The sequence below is a fragment of the Paroedura picta genome, chromosome 4 (assembly GCF_049243985.1).
Source record: "Paroedura picta isolate Pp20150507F chromosome 4, Ppicta_v3.0, whole genome shotgun sequence".
Classification (NCBI taxonomy): domain Eukaryota; kingdom Metazoa; phylum Chordata; class Lepidosauria; order Squamata; family Gekkonidae; genus Paroedura; species Paroedura picta.
The window spans coordinates 10163353-10182056 of NC_135372.1; the positions used below are offsets into that span (position 1 = coordinate 10163353).

Genomic DNA, 18704 nt, shown 5'->3' on the forward strand with positions numbered 1-18704 from the left:
GCAGGAGGCAGGACTGAATGGAGCCCTGGTCTGACCCAGCAGGGCTCTCCTGTTGTTCTTAGGAAGTCCTCGGCCTCTCTGCCCTGTTGCTGGCCCTCCAGAGGAACTGGCTGGCCCCTGTGTGAGGCAGGAGGCTGGACTAGATGGACCCTCACTGGTCTGATCCAGCCGGGCTCTTCTGATGTTCTTAAACCAAGATTTTGCCTTCTCCGATAGCAACAGGAAAACCAAACAGCATCAATAAACTGGTTTTATTTCCACCGGATGACTTCTTGAGAAACCAACACAGCATGCGGAAATCTTACAAACCATTAAAAAATATATATCCTGGCACCAAAGAGAGCAGAGGGGAAAATAACGGCCTCAATGGAGGAGAATACTAGGTGAACGAGGGCTACCCTCTAATGTTCACTGAAGGAATGGCATCCCCCACAAAGGCTGAACAGCTGGTCTCGTACAATATTTACAGGTGAGCTGCCCACTCTATACGGGCAGGGGTAGTCAAACTGCAGCCCTCCAGATGTCCATGGACTACAATTCCCATGAGCCCCTGCCAGCGAATGCTGGCAGGGGCTCATGGGAATTGTAGTCCACGGACATCTGGAGGGCTGCAGTTTGACTACCCTTATACGGGCACGGAAAACCAATGCATCCCGGTCAGCATTCTCAGGGGGCCCTGATTCTGCTCCGATTCCAGGCATCCTTCAACCAGTATCAGCACGGCTTCACCCGCCTGGCCCTGCCCGCTCCGGAAACGGGACACCCTGACCCCCTCTTCACCGCCGGTACCGGTAGCGCTTAAAGTGGAACCACAGCTGGAAGATGCCGTTGGCGAACTGGCAGCGGAAGCCGTGGCGGTGGGAATACTCCCACTCCCGGTTGACGATCTTGAACGCGATGTCCTCGTAGGGCGGGCCGGCGTGGAAGCGCAGGGTGGCGAAGTCCTTGTTGTCCGGGCAGGCCTCCAGGAAGTACTCGGGGGTGGAGCGCTTGTCGATGAGGTCCGGGTAGAAGATGTTGAACTTGTAGCCCTGCACGATCTTGGGCGGGGGGTTGTCGAAGTCGTAGTGGGTCTGGTTGTACTTGTTCCACTCGAAGCCCGTGTGGACGCGGTTGAAGAAGCGGGGCTTGCGGGGGCGGTACTTGTCGGCCCACAGGTAGGCCTTCCCTGTCAGGGGCATCTCCACGCTGAACTGGGCCTCGTCCGCCCCCATCCCCTCCTTGGCTCGGCGGAAGAAGATGTCCTCTGCGCTCTCACTGGCATCGCCTGGATGGGAGAACAAGGAGATCAGAGAAAATCAGCAGAACCCTGACGGATCAGACCGGTGGACCATCTAGCTTCTGGTCTCACACAGGCTAGAAAGGGAGACTGCAGAAATGCAAGTTATTGCAACACTCAAAACTATGACATACCCTGGACTCAACAAGGATATAGGTTTTTTTAATCTCACTATTCATGCTAACCTTGTTTATCTCGGGTATCCATATTCTTCACAATTTATTTCATTTGTGATAATGTGACTGTAAAGTAATGGTAATGGAATGGAATTCTGAGTTTGACTTCCTGCAGTTGCTAGCAATTCCCTTACAGGAATGTTTCACCCTTGTATGGTGAGAGATGGGGCAAACAGCAAATGGTGAAGGGGGGGGCCTTTGATCACTGACATTTCTCCCATGTTTTTGTGAACTACAACTGAATCCCAGGGGACTGATTGGCTGTTTTGGCAAAGAATTATCATATGGCTGTATTTGGACCTCCAGGTGGCCCCTGGGAGTCACAGAATGTTGGACAGGATGGGCTGCTGGCCTGATCCATCCTGGCTTCTCTTAAGTTCTTTAATTCAACCAAGCCCATGTGTCTGAGTGGATTCGCACATTCCACTCCCATTGTGTGTGAGACTGTAAGCTCCTTGGGGCAGGGGCTTGCCCTTTGGTCCCTGCACTGCAAACTGCTATGTGTGAGTCGCTAAGATCAGAGACGTCCCCTGACCTCGGATTCCGCTCTGCAGCGTCCCCTACCTGTGACCTGCAGCTGCTGGCGGGAGAGCAGGAGGCGCTGGAGGTCCTCGTCGGCTTCCACCACATGGGCGTCGAAGGGCAGCTCGTGGGACGTCAGCAGCCGGGGGCTGTACTTTCCAGCGTCGTAGTCGTCCAGGCTCTGCTGGATGAGGTCCTCCTCCATCAGGACGGCCTCCCCTTCCCCTTCCGCTTTGGTCTCCCCCTCGGCCTCGCCCCCAGCCTCGGCAGAAGAGGGACCGGCCTGTGGCAGAGCGCTCTCCTCTGCCTCCAGCCTGCAAAGAAATGGACAGATAGTGTGGCCATCATGCCCCACCCCCCCAAGAACACTGAGGTCATCTGACCAAGGATCCCTGGCCTAAAAGAGGTGAAACTTTTCGGCCTTGGCCCCAGCCGGGTGGAACACTCTGCCAAGAAAGATCAAGTCCCGGCAGGACCTTAACCAGTTCCGGAGGGCCTGTGTTCCACCAGGCCTACAGCTGAGACAAGACGAACACCAAGAAGAGCTGGCCTGACTGTCGGAAACAGAAGGTCGACCCCCCCCAAGAAAAAGCTGGAATACCCCAAGTTTTATTGAAATGTGGCTGCAAGTAAATTATAGATGCCTTTAATAATATTGATACTGGTTGTTTTAGCATATTGTAACCTGCCCTGAGCTATTAAAAAAGGGAGGGAAATAAGAGGATGAGGGGAATAATTTGTACCCCTGAATAAGTCTGTTTTTTTCTCCCTTCCCTGCTTCCCCTGAGGCCACCGTGGCAGATATCGTTTTCCCTTCTTCAAATCTTCACTACACCCCTGTGAGGTAGGGCCACCCAGGGAGAGAGGGCAATGGGAGGAAGCTCTAGGGTGAATACGGGGATTTGAACCTGTGCCTCCTCGGTACAATGGGAGGAGCTATGGCTCAGTAAGAGAGCATCTGCTTGGCATACAGAAGGTCTCGGGTTCAATCCCCAGCATCTCTGGCTGAAAGGCTCAGTTAGCAGGTGATGGGAAAGACCTTGGCCTGAGAGCCTGGAGAGCAGCTGCCAGTCAGAGTTGGGAATAGTGACCCTGATGGACCAAGTGCTTGAATCAGCATGCAGCAGCTTCATTGTGTTTGTGTCCTTTTCTAGCCACAGCTTCACACTGGTTCTCATTTGCCTTCTCTTCCCCTTTGCTGCAATCTCCCCACTCCCTCCCCAAAACCTAAACGGCCATCTCCGTGGGGCAGGAGAGGGCAGGAAGCCTAATGCAGGCTGCTGGCCTGGTTTAAAGGAACAACACACTTTCCTAGCCCATTCCGTTTTCACCCCACTCTTCTTCCAAGGAGCTCAGGCCAACAGAGCACTTCTTTCCTTCACAGCAACCCTGCGAAGTAGGCCAGGACAAAAGAGAGCAACAGGACACCGAATGAGCTTTGTGTCCAGTATGGGTGTCCCTTCACAACGCCCGTTGCTCTCACCCAGGTGCCCACCGTCAGGTTTCCGGATGTTCTCCGAGTGCTTGTAGAAATTGGGCTGTGCTAGTTGGGGCTTTTCCCCAACAGGGTTCTGAAGGGAGCTGCTGAAGGGAGCTTCAGCCCAAAATGTGGAAGAATCACTATTAGACTTGTTTATAGAAGAAGAGTTGGATTTTATGCCCTGCTTTTCACTACCCGAAGCAGCCTCGAAAAGCAGCTTCCTCCAATCGACTTCCTTCCCCCTCCCCAAAATAGACACCCTGTGAGGAAGGTGGGGCTAAGAGAGCCCTGACAGAACTGCTCTGTAAGAACAGCTCTAACAAGACTGTGACTGGCCCAAGGTAACCCTGCTGGCAGCATAGGGAGGAACGGGGAATCAAACCCAGGTTCTTCGGATCTTAAACGTTACACCAAGCTAGGATATAATCTCGCTCTCTGACAATTTGAGGCTGGTTCTGCCAGCTGCAGCAGCCATTTTCGTGACAGGGCCTACCACCCCTGGGTCTGAATTCCAAAGGCTGGGGACCCCTGCTCTAACCACTATCCCGTACTCCTTACCTGCTGCTGCCGGCAACTGGAGAGGACGGCTCCTTTTTGACAATGGGGAAAAGAGGCTCACTCTCCACCCCTTGCTCCTGCTTCAGCTTGTAGAGTTTCTGGCGCAAGACGTCCTGGTGCCGCTCCCTCAACCTGCGGGTCACGGGGGAGAAAGGGAAGTGTGTTTGCCTCGGACCAGGATCCCGCCAAGCGGTGCTCTTTGGTGGGGGTCGGGCCTCATCACATGACCTGTTCTGGACAATTGCTGCCTAGCTGGCGGTCACCACCTAGGGCTCGGAGGTGGGACCTAAGCTCAAAGGCCCAAGCTCAAAGCTTTTGGTTCTCCTCCCAATCTATTTTTAGAGCATGATCAGGTACCAATGACCCCATCTCAGAACATCAGGAGAGCCCACCTGGATCAGACCAGTGAGGGGTCATCTAGTCCAGCCTCCTGTCTCACTCAGTGGCCAACCAGTTCCCCTGGAGGGCCAACAACAGGGCAGGGAGGCCGAGGCCTTCCCCTGAGAGGAACACAAGAAGAGCCCAGCTGGATTAGACCAGTGAAGGTCCATCTAGGGCAGCATCTTGCCTCACACGGAGGTCAACCAGTTCCTCTGGAGGGCCAACAACATGGCAGAGCGGCTGAGGCCTCCCCCTGAGAGGAACACAAGAAGAGCCCAGCTGGATCAGACCAGTGAAGGTCCATCTAGGGCAGCATCCTGCCTCACACAGGGGCCAACCAGTTCCTCCAGATGGCCCACAACAGGGCAGAGAGGCTGAGCCTTCCCCTGAGGAGAACATAATAAGAATCTTGCTGGATCAGACCAGTGGTCCTTCTAATCCAGCATCCTGCCTCACAAAGAGGCCAACCAGTCCCTCTGGAGGGCCAGCAAAAGGGCAGAGAGGCCGAAGCCTTCCTAATAACATCAGAAGAGCCCTGATGGGTCAGACCAGGGAGGGTCCATCTAGTCCAGCCTCCCGTCTCACATAGTGGCCGACCAGTTCCTCTGGGGCACTAACAACAGGGCAGAGAGGCCGAGGCCTTCCCGTGATAAGAAGAGAAGAGCCCTGCTGGATCAGGCCAGGGGTCCATCTGGTCCAGCCTCCTGTCTCACACAGTGGCCAACCAGTTATTCTGGAGCTCAGCAATAGGGCAGAGAGGCTGAGGCCTTCCCCTTAGAGGAACATAACAAGAGCCCTACTGGATCAGACCAATGGTCCATTTAGTCTAACATCCTGTCTTACACAGAGGCCAACCAGTTCCTCTGGAGGGCCAACAACAGGACAGAGAGACCAAAGCCTCTTCCTGAGAGGAACATAAGAAGAGCCCTGCTGGATCAGACCAGTGAAGGTCCATCTAGGGCAGCATCCTGCCTCACACAGTGGCCAACCGGTTCCTCCAGATGGCCCACAACAGGGCAGAGAGGCTGAGCCTTCCCCTGAGGAGAACATAATAAGAGTCTTGCTGGATCAGACCAGTGGTCCTTCTAATCCAGCATCCTGCCTCACAAAGAGGCCAACCAGTCCCTCTGGAGGGCCAGCAAAAGGGCAGAAGAGCCCTGCTGGGTCAGACCAGGGAGGGTCCATCTGGTCCAGCCTCCCGTCTCACACAGTGGCCAACCAGTTATTCTAGAGCTCAGCAATAGGGCAGAGAGGCTGGGGCCTTCCCTTAGAGGAACATCAGAAGAGCCCTACTGGATCAGACCAGTGGTCCATCTAGCCGAGCATCCTGCCTCACACAGTGGCCAACCAGTTCCTCTGGAGGGCCAACAACAGGCCACAGAGGCAGAGGCTTTCATAAATATACAAGTTCTGGCCCTGCTGGCCAACCTCTTAATAGCACCCGGGTTCAGGCCACCATGTGACACAGAGTGTTGGACTGAATGGGCTGTTCCAACATGATCCAACATGGCCTCTCTTACATATCAACCACAAGGAATCCCGCTCACCTTGCCCGAGCCATGTAGGCTTTCAGCTGCTGCAGAAGGCTCTCCCAATAACCGATATCGAGATTGGGTCCCCCGGCACGTATCTTGCCCTCGATCCCTTGGTAGATCACTTGCAGCTGGTTGTAGGTCTTCCCCTTGAAAACTGACTGCACGTCCGAACTGACCGAAGCATTCACCCCTTCACGGCGCTCACCTGCAGGATGCAGACCAAAAGGTAAGGCCAGGCAGGGCAGCCAAAACGGCCAGACAACAAGACTAAGCCCAAACCAGGAGATTTAAAAAAATCAGATTAAAAAAAAAAATTTTTTTTACCACTCAATTAAATTTCCAAAAATTGACTCTGCGTTTCACCCACTGGTTTCACCAGGGTAATCTGTCTGTCTTGCAGTCATTCAAAAAGTGTAAAGGATCCATAGGTGACTGTCACTGTAAATAAGTATCCTCGTTAGGAAATATTTGGACATTTATCTGATCCCACAGTCTCCTGGGCTAGAGGGCTGCATTTTTTTCAGAAATGACCCAAAGTTGAGATTCTTAGAAGCCACAATGCAGTGACATGGGGTGTCCAAATCCTTATGGGAAACTATGAGTCAGGAAGAGCTGTGAGTCAGGGGAACGGCCTCTGCTTGGCTGGCAGAAGGTCCCAGGTTCAATCCCCGGCATCTCCAGTTGAAAGGACCAGGCAGTAGGGGTTGGGAGAGACCATGGCCTGAGACCATGAAGAGTCGCTGAGTCGCTGTCAGTCTGAATAGAAAATATCCACTTTGATGAAACAAGAGTCTCATTCAATGTAAGGCAGCTTCATGTCGGTTCACGTGTTCAAATAGGGCAGGGGTGGCCAAACTGTGGGTCTCCAGAGGTCCATGGACTACAATTCCCATGAGCCCCTGCCAGCACGTGCACCCACACAGCCCGACTCCTCTGAGCTTGCCAGAAAACCCACCAGCTGCCTACCTGGCCCTTTCCCAGAAGCCTCCAGCTTCCGCAGCTTGGCAATTTCGTCTTCGGTAATGACGGTCATGTCCCTCCAGAAGTCCACGTTCTTGCCTTGTTCCAGCTCCATGTAAACCTGAGGACAGAGACAAGCAGGGGCCCATCATTCAGATAGGGGGTAAAACAGAGGGCTGGTCCAATGGAATAATCCAAACTGGAAAAATTCAACCAATGGGCTAGTACAAAAATGTAATCTTTTTCGTTTATAATTCTTCCAGTTTATTCTGCAGATATTGCCTTCATGATGTACAAACGTAAACCAAAACAGGTTTATAAACAAGTTTATAGGTTTATAAACAAAGCAGGTTTATAAACATTTTTTTTTCTTTTTCAATATCCCATTTTTAAAGTTGTTTTCTTCCTCAGTGGTTATTATATAAATAGTCCCTCAGGCTCAATGTTTTATAGAGGTTTTTTACTACTCCTTGGCTACTGCCAGATAGGGGGTGGCAGGTGTCAGTGGAGGAGCAATAGGGTTGTGAGTGTCCTGCATAGTACAGGGGGTTGGACTAGATGACCCAGGAGGGCCCTTCCAACTCTAGGATTCTATGATAGATTCAGGTGGGTTGCTGTGTTGGGCTGAAAGAAACAGAACAGCGTTCGGGGGCCAGGGGCACCTCTAAGACCAACTGAGTTTTCTTCAAGATAAAAGCTTTTGTGTGCATGCACCCTTTGCCCAAGACGGAGGTCCTGTGGCTGGGCAGAAAGGCAACACATCAGGAAAGCACACCTTCCCTCCTTGGCAGGGGTGCGACTTAACATCCCGCCCTCGGCCAGGATTACTTCTGGATGTCTCCCTGTCTCCAGAGGCCCAGGTCACCGGAATAGCATGCCCAGCGTTTTTTCATCTACGCCAGGCAAAGTAGCTAGTGCCCTACCTGCCCTCGGACTGCTTAAACAGTTATCCATGCGACGGTCACCTCTGGACTTCTATAACACGCTCTATGCGGGCTTACCCCTGGCCTTGAGCCAGAAATTGCGGCTGATACAAAAGACGGCTGCCAGGGTCTTCACGGGATCACCATTGAGGGGCCGTATCCAGCCTGTGCTGAGGCAGCTGCATTGGTTGCCGATTGTGGCCCAGGTCATGTTAAAGTCCAACTTGCTGGTGATTCCTGGCCCGAGAGAGATGCGCTTGGCCTCAAAAACGGCGAGAAGGCCCTGCCTGTGGCCTGGTGGAATGAGCTGCCGGCAGAGATGCGGGCGCTTTTCCATTGCCAAGATTTGGAGCGGCTCCTAGCGTTTACGGAGCAGAGCTTCCCCATCTCCAGCGGCGAGGTGATGCTGCAGGCGAGCTGAGAACAGTGTTGTAATCATTCTCTGCTTCTGGAGTGTTCTAACTAGTGAGGGGGAGCTCACCACCTCCTTAGGCAGCCTGTTCCACTGCTGAACTACTCTGACTGTGAAAAATCTTTTCCTGATATCTAGCCTGGCAAGACCTGTTGGAGACAAATACATGCTGACTTCCTTGGATCACGAAATTGCCCTCCAGATGTTTGCAGATCGCTCCCTTTAATATCTGCTCCATTATCTTCCCCACAACAGAGGTCAGACTCACTGGTCTGTAGTTTCCCGGGTCATCCTTCCTCCCTTTTTTGAAGATCGGAATAACGTTTGCTCTCTTCCAGTCCTCCAGGACATCTCCAGTCCTTAAAGAGGTTCCGAAGATGATGGACAAGGGCTGTGCAAGTTCTCTGGAAAGTTCTTTGAACACTCTCGGGTGCATTTCATCTGGCCCAGGCGATTTGAACTCATCCAGTGCAGCTAAATGCCTCTCGACAACCTCTCTGTCCATGTCAACCTGCCACCCAGACACTATCTCTTGGCTACTGCCATCTCTAGATGTTCCTAAACCCTTTGACCAGTGGGAAAAAACAGATGTAAAATAGGCGCTGAGCCTTTCTGCTTTCTCTGCATCCTCCATTAGAGTTTGTCCATCCGCACCCAACAGTGGGCCTATTGCCTCCTTTACTTTACGTTTGCTCCTCACATAACTGAAAATTTTTTTGTTACAGTGGGCTTCCCTGGCCAATCGTAGCTCACTCTCAGCTTTGGCCTTTCTGATGATTGATCTACAGTGCCTAGTAACCTGTAGGTACTCTTCTTTAGAGCTCTGTCCTTCCCTCCATTTCCTGAACATTTCCCTTTTCTTTCTTAGTTCCTCTTGAAGTTCTTGAAGTGAATTTTATTTTAGCTCCTCTTATCTTTGGCTCATTTCGTGCTCTCGGCAAGCAGCCCACGTTGCTGACAGTCAAAGGAGAAGCCGGAAACGGCATCTGTTTTGACTGATCGTAAAACTCCTTGAGAGCATAGGGGGTCTGGCTTGAAAAGCTCCCGGTGAGATTTGTGTGTGGGTGTGGGGGTGTTCCCTCCTTAAACCTGTGTTTTTTAAACAATTGTTATAACTGTTATTTGCATTTTTATTTTATTTATTTTATTTTATTGGTTGTAGTCTATACCGCCCTCCCCTAAGGCTCAGGGCAGTTTACATAAAATATAGGGCTAAACATTGTAATCATAGTAACCACACCTTAACAGTGGGGACCAAAACTGAGTTACAATATTCTCACCGTGAACAGTGCAATAACAACTTCCTAAACGAGAACCTGCAGGGAGGTCAGTTGGGTTCAGGATGTGGGGGAAGGGATGTCTGGGGGGTCAGTAGGTGATGTTGAGTCGGTCAGCCTCAATTGAACGCCCGGTGGCGGAACTCCCTTTTGCAGGCCCTGTGGAATTGTGGGAGTTCGGGCAGGGTTCTGATCTCCTCAGGGAGCTCGTTCCACCAGGCGGGGGCCAGGACTGAGAAGGCTCTGGCCCTGGTTAAGGTCCGACGCACTTCTTTGGGGCTAGGGGTCTGCAGCCAATTGGAGATGGTGGAGCATAAGGCTCTTTGGGGGGGTGTAGGAAGGGAGGCGGTCTCTCAGGTACACTGGACCCAGACCGCGTATGGCCTTAAAGGTGATTACCAAAACCTGAAGCCTGAATTTTCAATTCAGTTTATATAGGAATGGCCTCTGAAGGGCTCTGTTCTTGAGAAGTGATCGGTAGCGGATGAAGGTCACTGTAATCAAGCTGAGCACAGAACAGTTTAAACCAGGGGTAGTCAGAACTGCGGCCCTCCAGATGTCCATGGACTACAATTCCCAGAAGCCCCTGCCAGCATTCGCTGGCAGGGGCTTGTGGGAACTGTAGTCCATGGACATCTGCCCTATTTTCTTCTCTTTAGGCATCCTGTACAATCCCTACTTTTTAACTGTTGTTTTTTAAATCCTTTTAATTATTCTAATAATTTCCTCCATCACTCCTCACCTCGAATGAAACGAAATGGGGAATTAAACGCAGACAACCTCTTGGAGGCGAAAGGCAACGTCCGACTGAACAAATTAAGCTGGAAGATTTTTTTCGGGCTAGAAGCAAGCAACAGATTTGAAGTGCTGAGGACTTTGGAGAAGGATTTGCAGCCAGTGGTGAGGCCAGTACTTCTCGATGGTCCTCTCTGGGCCCCCAACCATAGGCCTGATGGAACAGCTCCATTTTACAGGCCTCGCAGTACTGACTGAGGTCCCACAGAGCGTTCCATCAGGCCAGGGAACCTGAGCAGATAGAATCCTAGAATCATAGAGCTGGAAGGGACCTCATGGATCAGTTAGTCCAACCCCCTGCACTATGCAGGACACTCACATCCCAATCGCTCATCTACTGTAACCTGCCACCCCCTTGAGCCTTCACAGAATCAGCCTCTCTGTCAGATATTCTGATGGTCTTAATACTCTTTGGGGGGTGTAAATGAAAAGGAGGTCCTGCACATACACCGATCCCAGGCTGTTTAGGGCTTTGAAGGTTGGAAGAATAAGAAAAGCTAAAGTGCGGGCCACGGGCTTTGCTCCTGAAGAAGTTTGGCTGGCCGCTCTTGGACAAGATTACGCTGCACCTTCGGTCTGATCCAGCAGAGTGCTTCAGCCGCAGGGAAGAACAGCCCCACCTGCCTGCTTACCTGGATGTCTTCCAACAGGTCTTCCATGTCGGAGACTGTGAGGCCGTTGAGGAAGGTGTATGGCTCATGCATCTCCACCGCCAGGTCGTCATCCTCGGCGCTGATGTATTTCGCCAGGAGGTCAATGGGCTTTGCACGGCCGTCCCGGATCCGGATTTTGGAGCTGCCGGAAAATGCAGGGAAGGAAAAGAATTCACATTTCCCAAGAAGAAAAGGAGCCGACAGAGTCAAAAGGCCCCTCTAGGTTTGAGAGGATTCTCTTCCTTAACGCGGCAAAGTGGAGCTCCGAGAGACTCAAATTAAAAGACGGGGGGGGGGGCACCCAAAAAGAGGCCTGCAGGCCCAGACACCCGGGGTGAGTCAGGATGGCTTCTAAATTGACTCACTAACAGCTTCCTGCAAACGGTGGCAGGTCTGCTCTTTTCCTCCTCTGCTTTGATAGCTGCTGTCAGACACTAACAAAGGTATGCGCACGAAGGTGAGGCAGCAACAATATGTGACGTGGCCTCTCGGCCTTTGCCCCCCTCCGCCGTCTTGCCAGCACCCCCTCTTCTTTCAAAGGGACCCCAGAGTCGTTGCTATTTGTTGGTTTATTTTTGTCTTCTCTCAACCATACAAACATCACTTGTGACCCTCCCTCTACTGTCTCTCTGTTCTCTCCAACCACCCCCCCTCCTGTGCTTGTCTTGCTGTACTTTATATCCTTTTCGAGCCCCGCCGCCCTTAAATGGCACCCCTTCTTCCTCCTCCCTCGAAATCTGGGGCGTGGTCCATTTCCTGTTTGGTCTCCACTTGTAAGTACGTATCTCTTTCGCTACAGGTACCAAGCCCCTTTTCTTACTTGCCCTGTGTTGGAACCCTACGGGTTTAGTAACTTTCCCCCTCCCCTGGGCTCTTCATGCAGGCTCTCTGAGGCTTCCCATTCACTCCCCAGTCTCCAATTCTTCTAGGCAAGTCTGTCTCCCGTGCGTCCTGCCCCCGTCTGTCTATCCCTGTCGTTTCTTGCCTTCCTATCCCCCTTTGTCTTTGTGCCCCTCCCCACTGTTGCCCAGTCCTGCAGGGACAGATTCTCTGATGTGCCCAGGATGGTTCTCCTGACATGGTGTTTTGTTCCGCTCGCCGCCGCCCCTGGTCTGTTGCCTCGCCTGCCGCCAATGTCCGGAGCTGGGAGCGTCGTCACACCTCAAGTCTCGGGTGCCCATCCCTTGACACAATAACGTTGTGGACTAGTAACTTGTTTTGGACACATTGCCAAACCTCCGCTCTCAAACATCCACCCTTCCAGTGCCTGCAAACCAGGACCGCCTTCTGCCACCAGCTCCACCCCTGCCTTACCGCAACTTGGCCTGCTGCAGGTGGAAGTTGTCCTCTTGCTCCTCCCACGTCTTGAAGTGCTCCGCCTCCTTTTCCCGCTGCAGCATCTCCAGCTCCTGCTCCCTCATGGCCTTCTCCCGTTCACGTTCCAAGCGCAGCTGCTTCACCTGACAAGAGGAGGGGGGAAAGAGAAGTCCTCAAGGGCTGGCCCAACACCGCACAACAGCCTGGGGGGTGTCCTGGTTAAGAGTGTTGGATCTGGGTTCGGATCCACATATGAAGCTGCCTCAGAAGGTGGGGAGCTCCCCCTCATTGGCCGTCTTCAAGCAATGGCTGGACAGATCCTTCTCCTGGATGCTTCGGGCTGATCCTGCGCTGAGCAGGGGGTGGGACTAGATGGCCTGTAGAACCCCTTCCCACTCCAGTATTCTATGAGTCTAGTTCAGCAGAGGAATGCGCTTCCTCAGGAGGTGGGGAGCTCCCCCTCACTGACCGTCTTCAAGCAGCGTCTGGACAGATCCTTCTCCTGGATGCTTGAGGCTGATCCTGCAGTGAGCATGGTGTGGGACTAGATGGCCTCCATGGCCCCCTCCTACTCTAGGATTCTAGGAGTCTAACTGCCCTGAGCTGTCTAGCCCAGGCAAGCCTGATCTCATCAGAGCTCAGAAGCTGATAAGGGTTGACCCTGGTTAGTAGTTGGATGGGAGACCATCAAGGAAGTCCGGGGCCACTACATGGAGGCAGATGGCAAACCAGCTCTGACCTTCCCTTGCCTTGAACACCCTCTGGGGCCGCCAGACATCAGCTGAAACCTCACAGCACTTTCTGCCACTACACATTTCAACAGCACGGAGAAGACAGAGCCCAAGATTGAAACGCTGGACTTTGAACTACACTGTCAGGATTCTGAACTGCCCATCCCATAAACCCAAGGGGGCCACAATAATGCCTGGAACGTTGGTCTTGGAGGCCCTCCCCCCCAGCCTTGGAGGACAGGCACTGACTGTAGTTCTTTGCCATGAAAGTTGACACATGTTCACGCTATGTTCTAACAGAAGTGTCCTAATTCTGCATTCCTGCCAGATTGGTTTGTTTGGCCACTTCCCGCAATGGCCTCTCTTTTTTTAACAAAACAAGATCAGTGGCACCTTTAAGACCAACAAAGATTTATTCAAGGTGTGAATAAACCTTTGTTGGTCTTAAAGATGCCTGACTGGACTCTGACTTTGTTTTGTTGTGCTGCTTCAGACCAACACGGCTACTCATTTGAATCTTTCTTTTTTAAAGTTTAGGATGGCTTTTGCTGGCTTAGCCTGACCAGAGTTTCAGGTTAATGATGTTGTTTTAACTTTATAACCCAGGGGGGCTGGTAGTTGCATTCCACATGCCTCTTCTGGGGCCTCTCTGGTTATCGTCCTGACCTTGGCCAGCAGACAGAGCTGACTCCCTTGCATTTCCCAGGCAATCTTGTTCGGCTGCTGGGAAGACACCTGACTTTTGACGCCAAGGAGTGCGGGGTGGGGGTGAGCATCTTAAAACTTCGGTTTCGGCATACGGTTTTCATGTAACTGTACATTAACCCTTTAATCAAGAGATTTCTGCTATAGCCTCGCCTGGAATATGACAAATGTAAGGAAAAGGCATTCTGGTTATTTGTGTAACAAAACATGAGTCCAAAGGCACCTTTGAGACCAACAAAGTCTTATTCAAGGTGTGAGCTTTCGTGTGCAAGCACACGAAAGCTCTCACCTTGAATAAGACTTTGTTGGTCTTAAAGGTTCCTTTGCACTCAGGTTTTGTTCTGGAACTTCAGACAAACTCGGCGACCCGCCTGAATCTATCTTGATGGTTGTGTGTGAGAAAAAGGCATTCTGCCCAAGTCCACATTTTTCTGCAATTCATGCAGGGGACAAGAAACGGTCCTCAGGCCCAAGCAAAGCCCTGAAAAGGAGCTGACTTCTGCTGTTTTGTGTCGTATGGGGCATAACAGAATCCTCTCCTCCTCTTCCTCGCAGTACCCACCTTCTGCAACTCCAGGCGGTTCTCCTCTTGAATCCGCTTGTTTCTGTCCTTCAACTCCTTCTCCTCCAGGTGGCTGATCCCCTTCTTTTCCAGAGCCTAGGAACAACAGAAACATCACATTGAGGTCAGGAGTTGGGAAAGCCCCATGGAGGCAGCACTGCATGTAAAAATTGGATTGCTTTGACTGGCAGCAGGCAGAAGACTTTCCCCAGCCCCTCTACCTGAGCCGACTGGCAGGGGGAAGAGAGAAAGAGAGGTGGGTTTTACTGGACTTTAAGATGTGATTTCATTCTGTATATATATTTTATTTGGTAGCCCTGATGAGGACAGGCACGCAGGGTATGCATCATCATATAAATAAAACTTCAGTGTTATAATTAAGATTTATTTAGCTGGGATTGAACCAGTGACGCTGAGCATGACTTTCACCAGTCAGTTATAGTCCCTTCTGCATAAGAAACTGCCTTCTAGAGTGGCAACCTCAATCCGTCCAGCTCAACATTCTCTCCTCTGGATGGGGAAAGCTTTCCAAGGTCTCAGGTAGAAAACGTTCTTTCCCCAAGTACAGGACTGGTTACAGGGGATCTTTAACTGGAGATGTCAGAGTCTGAATCTGCCTGATCCTTATCCATTGTTCCTCTTAATATTTGTGAATATTTGGGGGCAGAGAGTGTCCTGGCTGACCGAGTTGGAATAGGGCCAATAGCAAATGGAATAGCAAAACTGTCAGGCTGCACCCTGATTGGCCCTGCACCTACAGCTCCCACCCTCCCTCCCTGGAAGCTAGCCACTTTGCTCTCAGACGCTGCAGGAGTCAGTGTGTGAGAGAGACACAGAGAGCCCCGCCGAGAGAGAGAGAGAGAGAGAGAGAGAGAGAGACCCAGTCTTAGCGCCCAATGCATTCCTGGTTGCAATGGGCTTTTTTGCTAGTGCTGCATATAAAAGTGGATCTCTACCATCTAGCTAAAAGGCAAGGAGACTTACTCAAGAAAATTAGAAACCTGAATTATACCAAGTCACACTGCTGTTTCATCTACATCCAGGTTGGTCTGAAACAACAGAACCAAGTTGGAGTCTAGTGGCACCTTTAAGGCCAAAACAGTTTAATTCTGGGCATAAGCATGTACATGAAATTGGTCTTACAGGTGTCACCGGACTCAAGCTTCGTTCTATTGGTCCAACTAATATGGCATGATTCCTCCAGGGTCTTAAGCAGTGAGTGATCTTTCCTAGCCCTTGCCACTGGATCCTTTAGGTGAAAGTGTCGGAGACCGAATCCAGAACCTCACGCACCCAAAGCATCCAAATCCTCTACCCCATCCTAAACGAGGCATCAGCAATCCCCTTGAGAGCCTCTCAGGCTGCCAATGCCAGCTTGGGACTCACCTTGCTCCAGATGAAAGCCCCCAGCAAATTGTTGTCCCCAAAGGGGTTGTCCGTATTGGTGTATCCCATGTACTCCTCCCCCCAGCCCATCTTCTCTCGCTTCTTCCTTTCTTTGGCCTCCTTCTTGGCCAAGCGCCTGGCCCTCTTCTCTTCGGGAGTCTCCAGAGCCTTCATCAGCTCCCTCTGATTCCTCTTCTCTTCCTTCAGTTGCAGCTGCTCCTGGAGGCTAAGCTGCTCGCCCAGGTCTTCCCGGGAGTTCTGAGAGCGCGACGGAGAAGGCGACGAAACAGAGGATACGGAAGACCGAGAATTGGAACGCTTCTGGCTACGCTTGCCCCTCCGCTCGCTGCTGCCTCTCCGGTTCCCCACCGAGGAATCCGAACTCGGGGAGCGATCCCGGGAAGAGTGTTTCTTGTGCTTCTTGCGGTGACGGTCTCCGCTTTTGTCTTTCTTCTTTTTCCATTTTTGGCTCTCCTCCGCCAGGCTGAAAGGGAGGAAATGGTAAAAGCTCCAGAGGTCCGCTCAAGGAAACTGGCACAAGTGCATTTGAAACGGCAATGGAGAACAGGAGCTTCTCACAAGGACAACAAAAGATAAAACCGATCAAGCATTTTTTTCCGGATTAAATATGGCTGCTACACAACAACAACAAAAGAATTGTAGGAAATGTAGTGTGATTTGAATTTGCAGTAGACCTAAAACCAGGAAAGAGGTATGTGTTGGGAGAGGGGGCACTAGAGATGTGCACCTGGAAGCCAAGGGGGCAGCAGCCCCCAAAATGTTGGGAACCACTGCTATAAAAGGAGATAACACAGAAACATTGGGAAGAAAAGATCCACCCACAGTTCTTGACCACGATGGTATAATGGAACTTTGGATACTACCAGTTGATGAAAATCAACATCAGTGCTTGAGAACCAGAGAATCAAAAATACTCTGTGTATGCTCAACATCAATCTTTACTATAAACAAACAAATAATACATTTTATTTTTTATAACCTGCTTTTTGTGCATGCTCAGGCTGCATGAACAACACTGATTTGGCAATCAATACAAATGTTAAATCCTGTATAATACTGTAAAAACATTATACTTCTGTAGCCCCCAACTGATTCAGGCTTTGATGCACAGGGGTGGGGGAGTGTCAGATCTCAAGAGGAGCAGTCCTCTCTAAGTCTGTGGCAGTGAAAGTTTATAATGAAATGTCTCCAGTAAACAATCCCCATCTTGAGAATCATGCATGGTGGGGTGGGGCTCAAGGCACAAAACAGCCCAGTATAAGAAGTAACTTTGAGGGCTCAAGTTTCCCCTAGATAAGAGGTAGTGAAAATTTCTAGTGGTCGCTCCCCTCCAGGGCCAGCTTGGTACCATGGTTAAGAGCGGTTGATTCCCCACTCCTCCACATGCAGCCAGCTGGGTGACCTTAGGCTCACCATGGTCCTGTTAGAGCTGTTTTCACAGAACAGTTCTGTCAGAGTTCTCAGACTTCACAGGGTGTCTGTTGAGGGGAGAGGGCAGGGAAAGTGAATTTAAGCTGCTTTAAGTCTCCTTGGATAGAAAAATGCATCATATAGGAACCAACTCTTCTTCTTCTTCAGTAATCTCAGGGCTCTCTCAGCCTCCCCTCCCTCACAGGGTGTCTGTTGTGGGGAGAGGAAAGGGAAGAGAAGCTGCTTTGAGACTCCTTCGGGTAGAAAAAGGTGGCATCTAAGAAGCAACTCTAATTCTTCTTCAGTAATTTCAGGGCTCTCTCAGCCTCCCCTCCCTCACAGGGTGTCTGTTGTGGGGAGAGGAAAGGGAAGGCGACTGGAAGCCGCTTTGAGACCTCTTCGGGGAGATAAAAGCGGCATAGAAGAACCAACTCTTCTTCCAATCCAGCTTGCAAAAAACACATTCATAAGACTGATCCGCTCATGATCCTCAATTCTAGGGAAACCACTATATAAGGAAGGAGAAATTGGGGAGGGGGACCCAGTCCGTCCTCTCTATCCCAGAATCTCTATGACCCGACGTCTCTGTCACCCCCGCTAAAGACTCCCCCCCTTCCACGCCGCCGTTCCTCCGCACCCGCCTTCCCGCTCTCTCCTCCGCCGCCGCCGCCGCCGCTCGCTCTCCTCGGATCCAGACCGCCTTCTGCTCCTGCGCCGCCGTTCCCGAGACCAAGATCGGGACCTGGACCGGGATCCCATGGCCGCTCTAGGCCGGCCGCCTGCCCCGTCGCTTCCTGGTTTACCCCCGGGGTCCTTTCTCCCGCGCGTCGCGAAATACGGTTGGCGACTAGCACAGTGCCTGATCGTTTTCGAATAATAACAATAATTTGTTTGCCGGGTCAAGACAGTTTGATTGCCCCTCGCCTTCCAAGTGTCATGATCAACATCTGATACTTAGGCTGTCGCGCTGAAGGAGGAATTATGCATTTCCCCGGCAGTGCATTAGACAACTACACGGGGGCTTCCCCTCCCCCTATAAATTTAAGCCAGGTTTATGTCCCATTTAAACTAAGAAGACACAATTCAGTGTGTGGAGCACTTCAATGTAATGGAAATCTATAAAATAGGTAACATTACCTATAATATGTTGCAATTTCCACAAGACCTGCACATGCTAAGCATACTGCAGACTGGAATGTCCATTTATAAGCCTTCCTGTGCAGAAACATGCACAAGACACCTTAAATTCAAGTAAACGGTGTAGCCCCTACAGAGATTATAAATGTACTCTCCTGAAAATGTTTGTTATCAAGTTTAAACACTCTTAAACACTGTAAGAATAGAAAACCAGTTGAAAACCAGGAGACTGGGATGGTCGAGGGGTCGGCATCCCTGCCTTGCAAGGAGAGGCTGAGAGAGCTGGGTCTGTGTTGCTTGGCGAAGAGGACGGCCAGGGGGTAGGACAGCTGTGGGTTGAAGTACAGTAAAGGTGGACACGTCGAAGAGGGGGCCAGCTTGTTTTCTGCGGGTTTAGAGACCAGGCCTAGGAACAAGCGGTTCAAATGACAGGAAAAGCGTTTCCGCTTAAGAAGAAGAGTTGGATCTTATATGCCACTTTTCT

At 51.3% G+C, this 18704-nt stretch overlaps 1 protein-coding gene across 1 annotated transcript; it reads right to left on the minus strand.

Moving 5' to 3' along the window:
- Positions 1–236: 236 nt before the first annotated feature.
- CACTIN (cactin, spliceosome C complex subunit) lies at positions 237–17893 on the minus strand. The gene is made up of 10 exons (XM_077331797.1): positions 17721–17893; positions 15653–16136; positions 14267–14362; positions 12266–12411; positions 10931–11093; positions 6898–7012; positions 5944–6136; positions 4016–4147; positions 2020–2291; positions 237–1267 (listed from the first exon to the last, which is right to left on the minus strand). Exons 1-10 carry the CDS (start codon positions 17840–17842, stop codon positions 777–779), a joined length of 2214 nt encoding a protein of 737 aa, XP_077187912.1. The 5' UTR covers positions 17843–17893; the 3' UTR covers positions 237–776.
- Between the last annotated feature and the right edge of the window lie 811 nt (positions 17894–18704).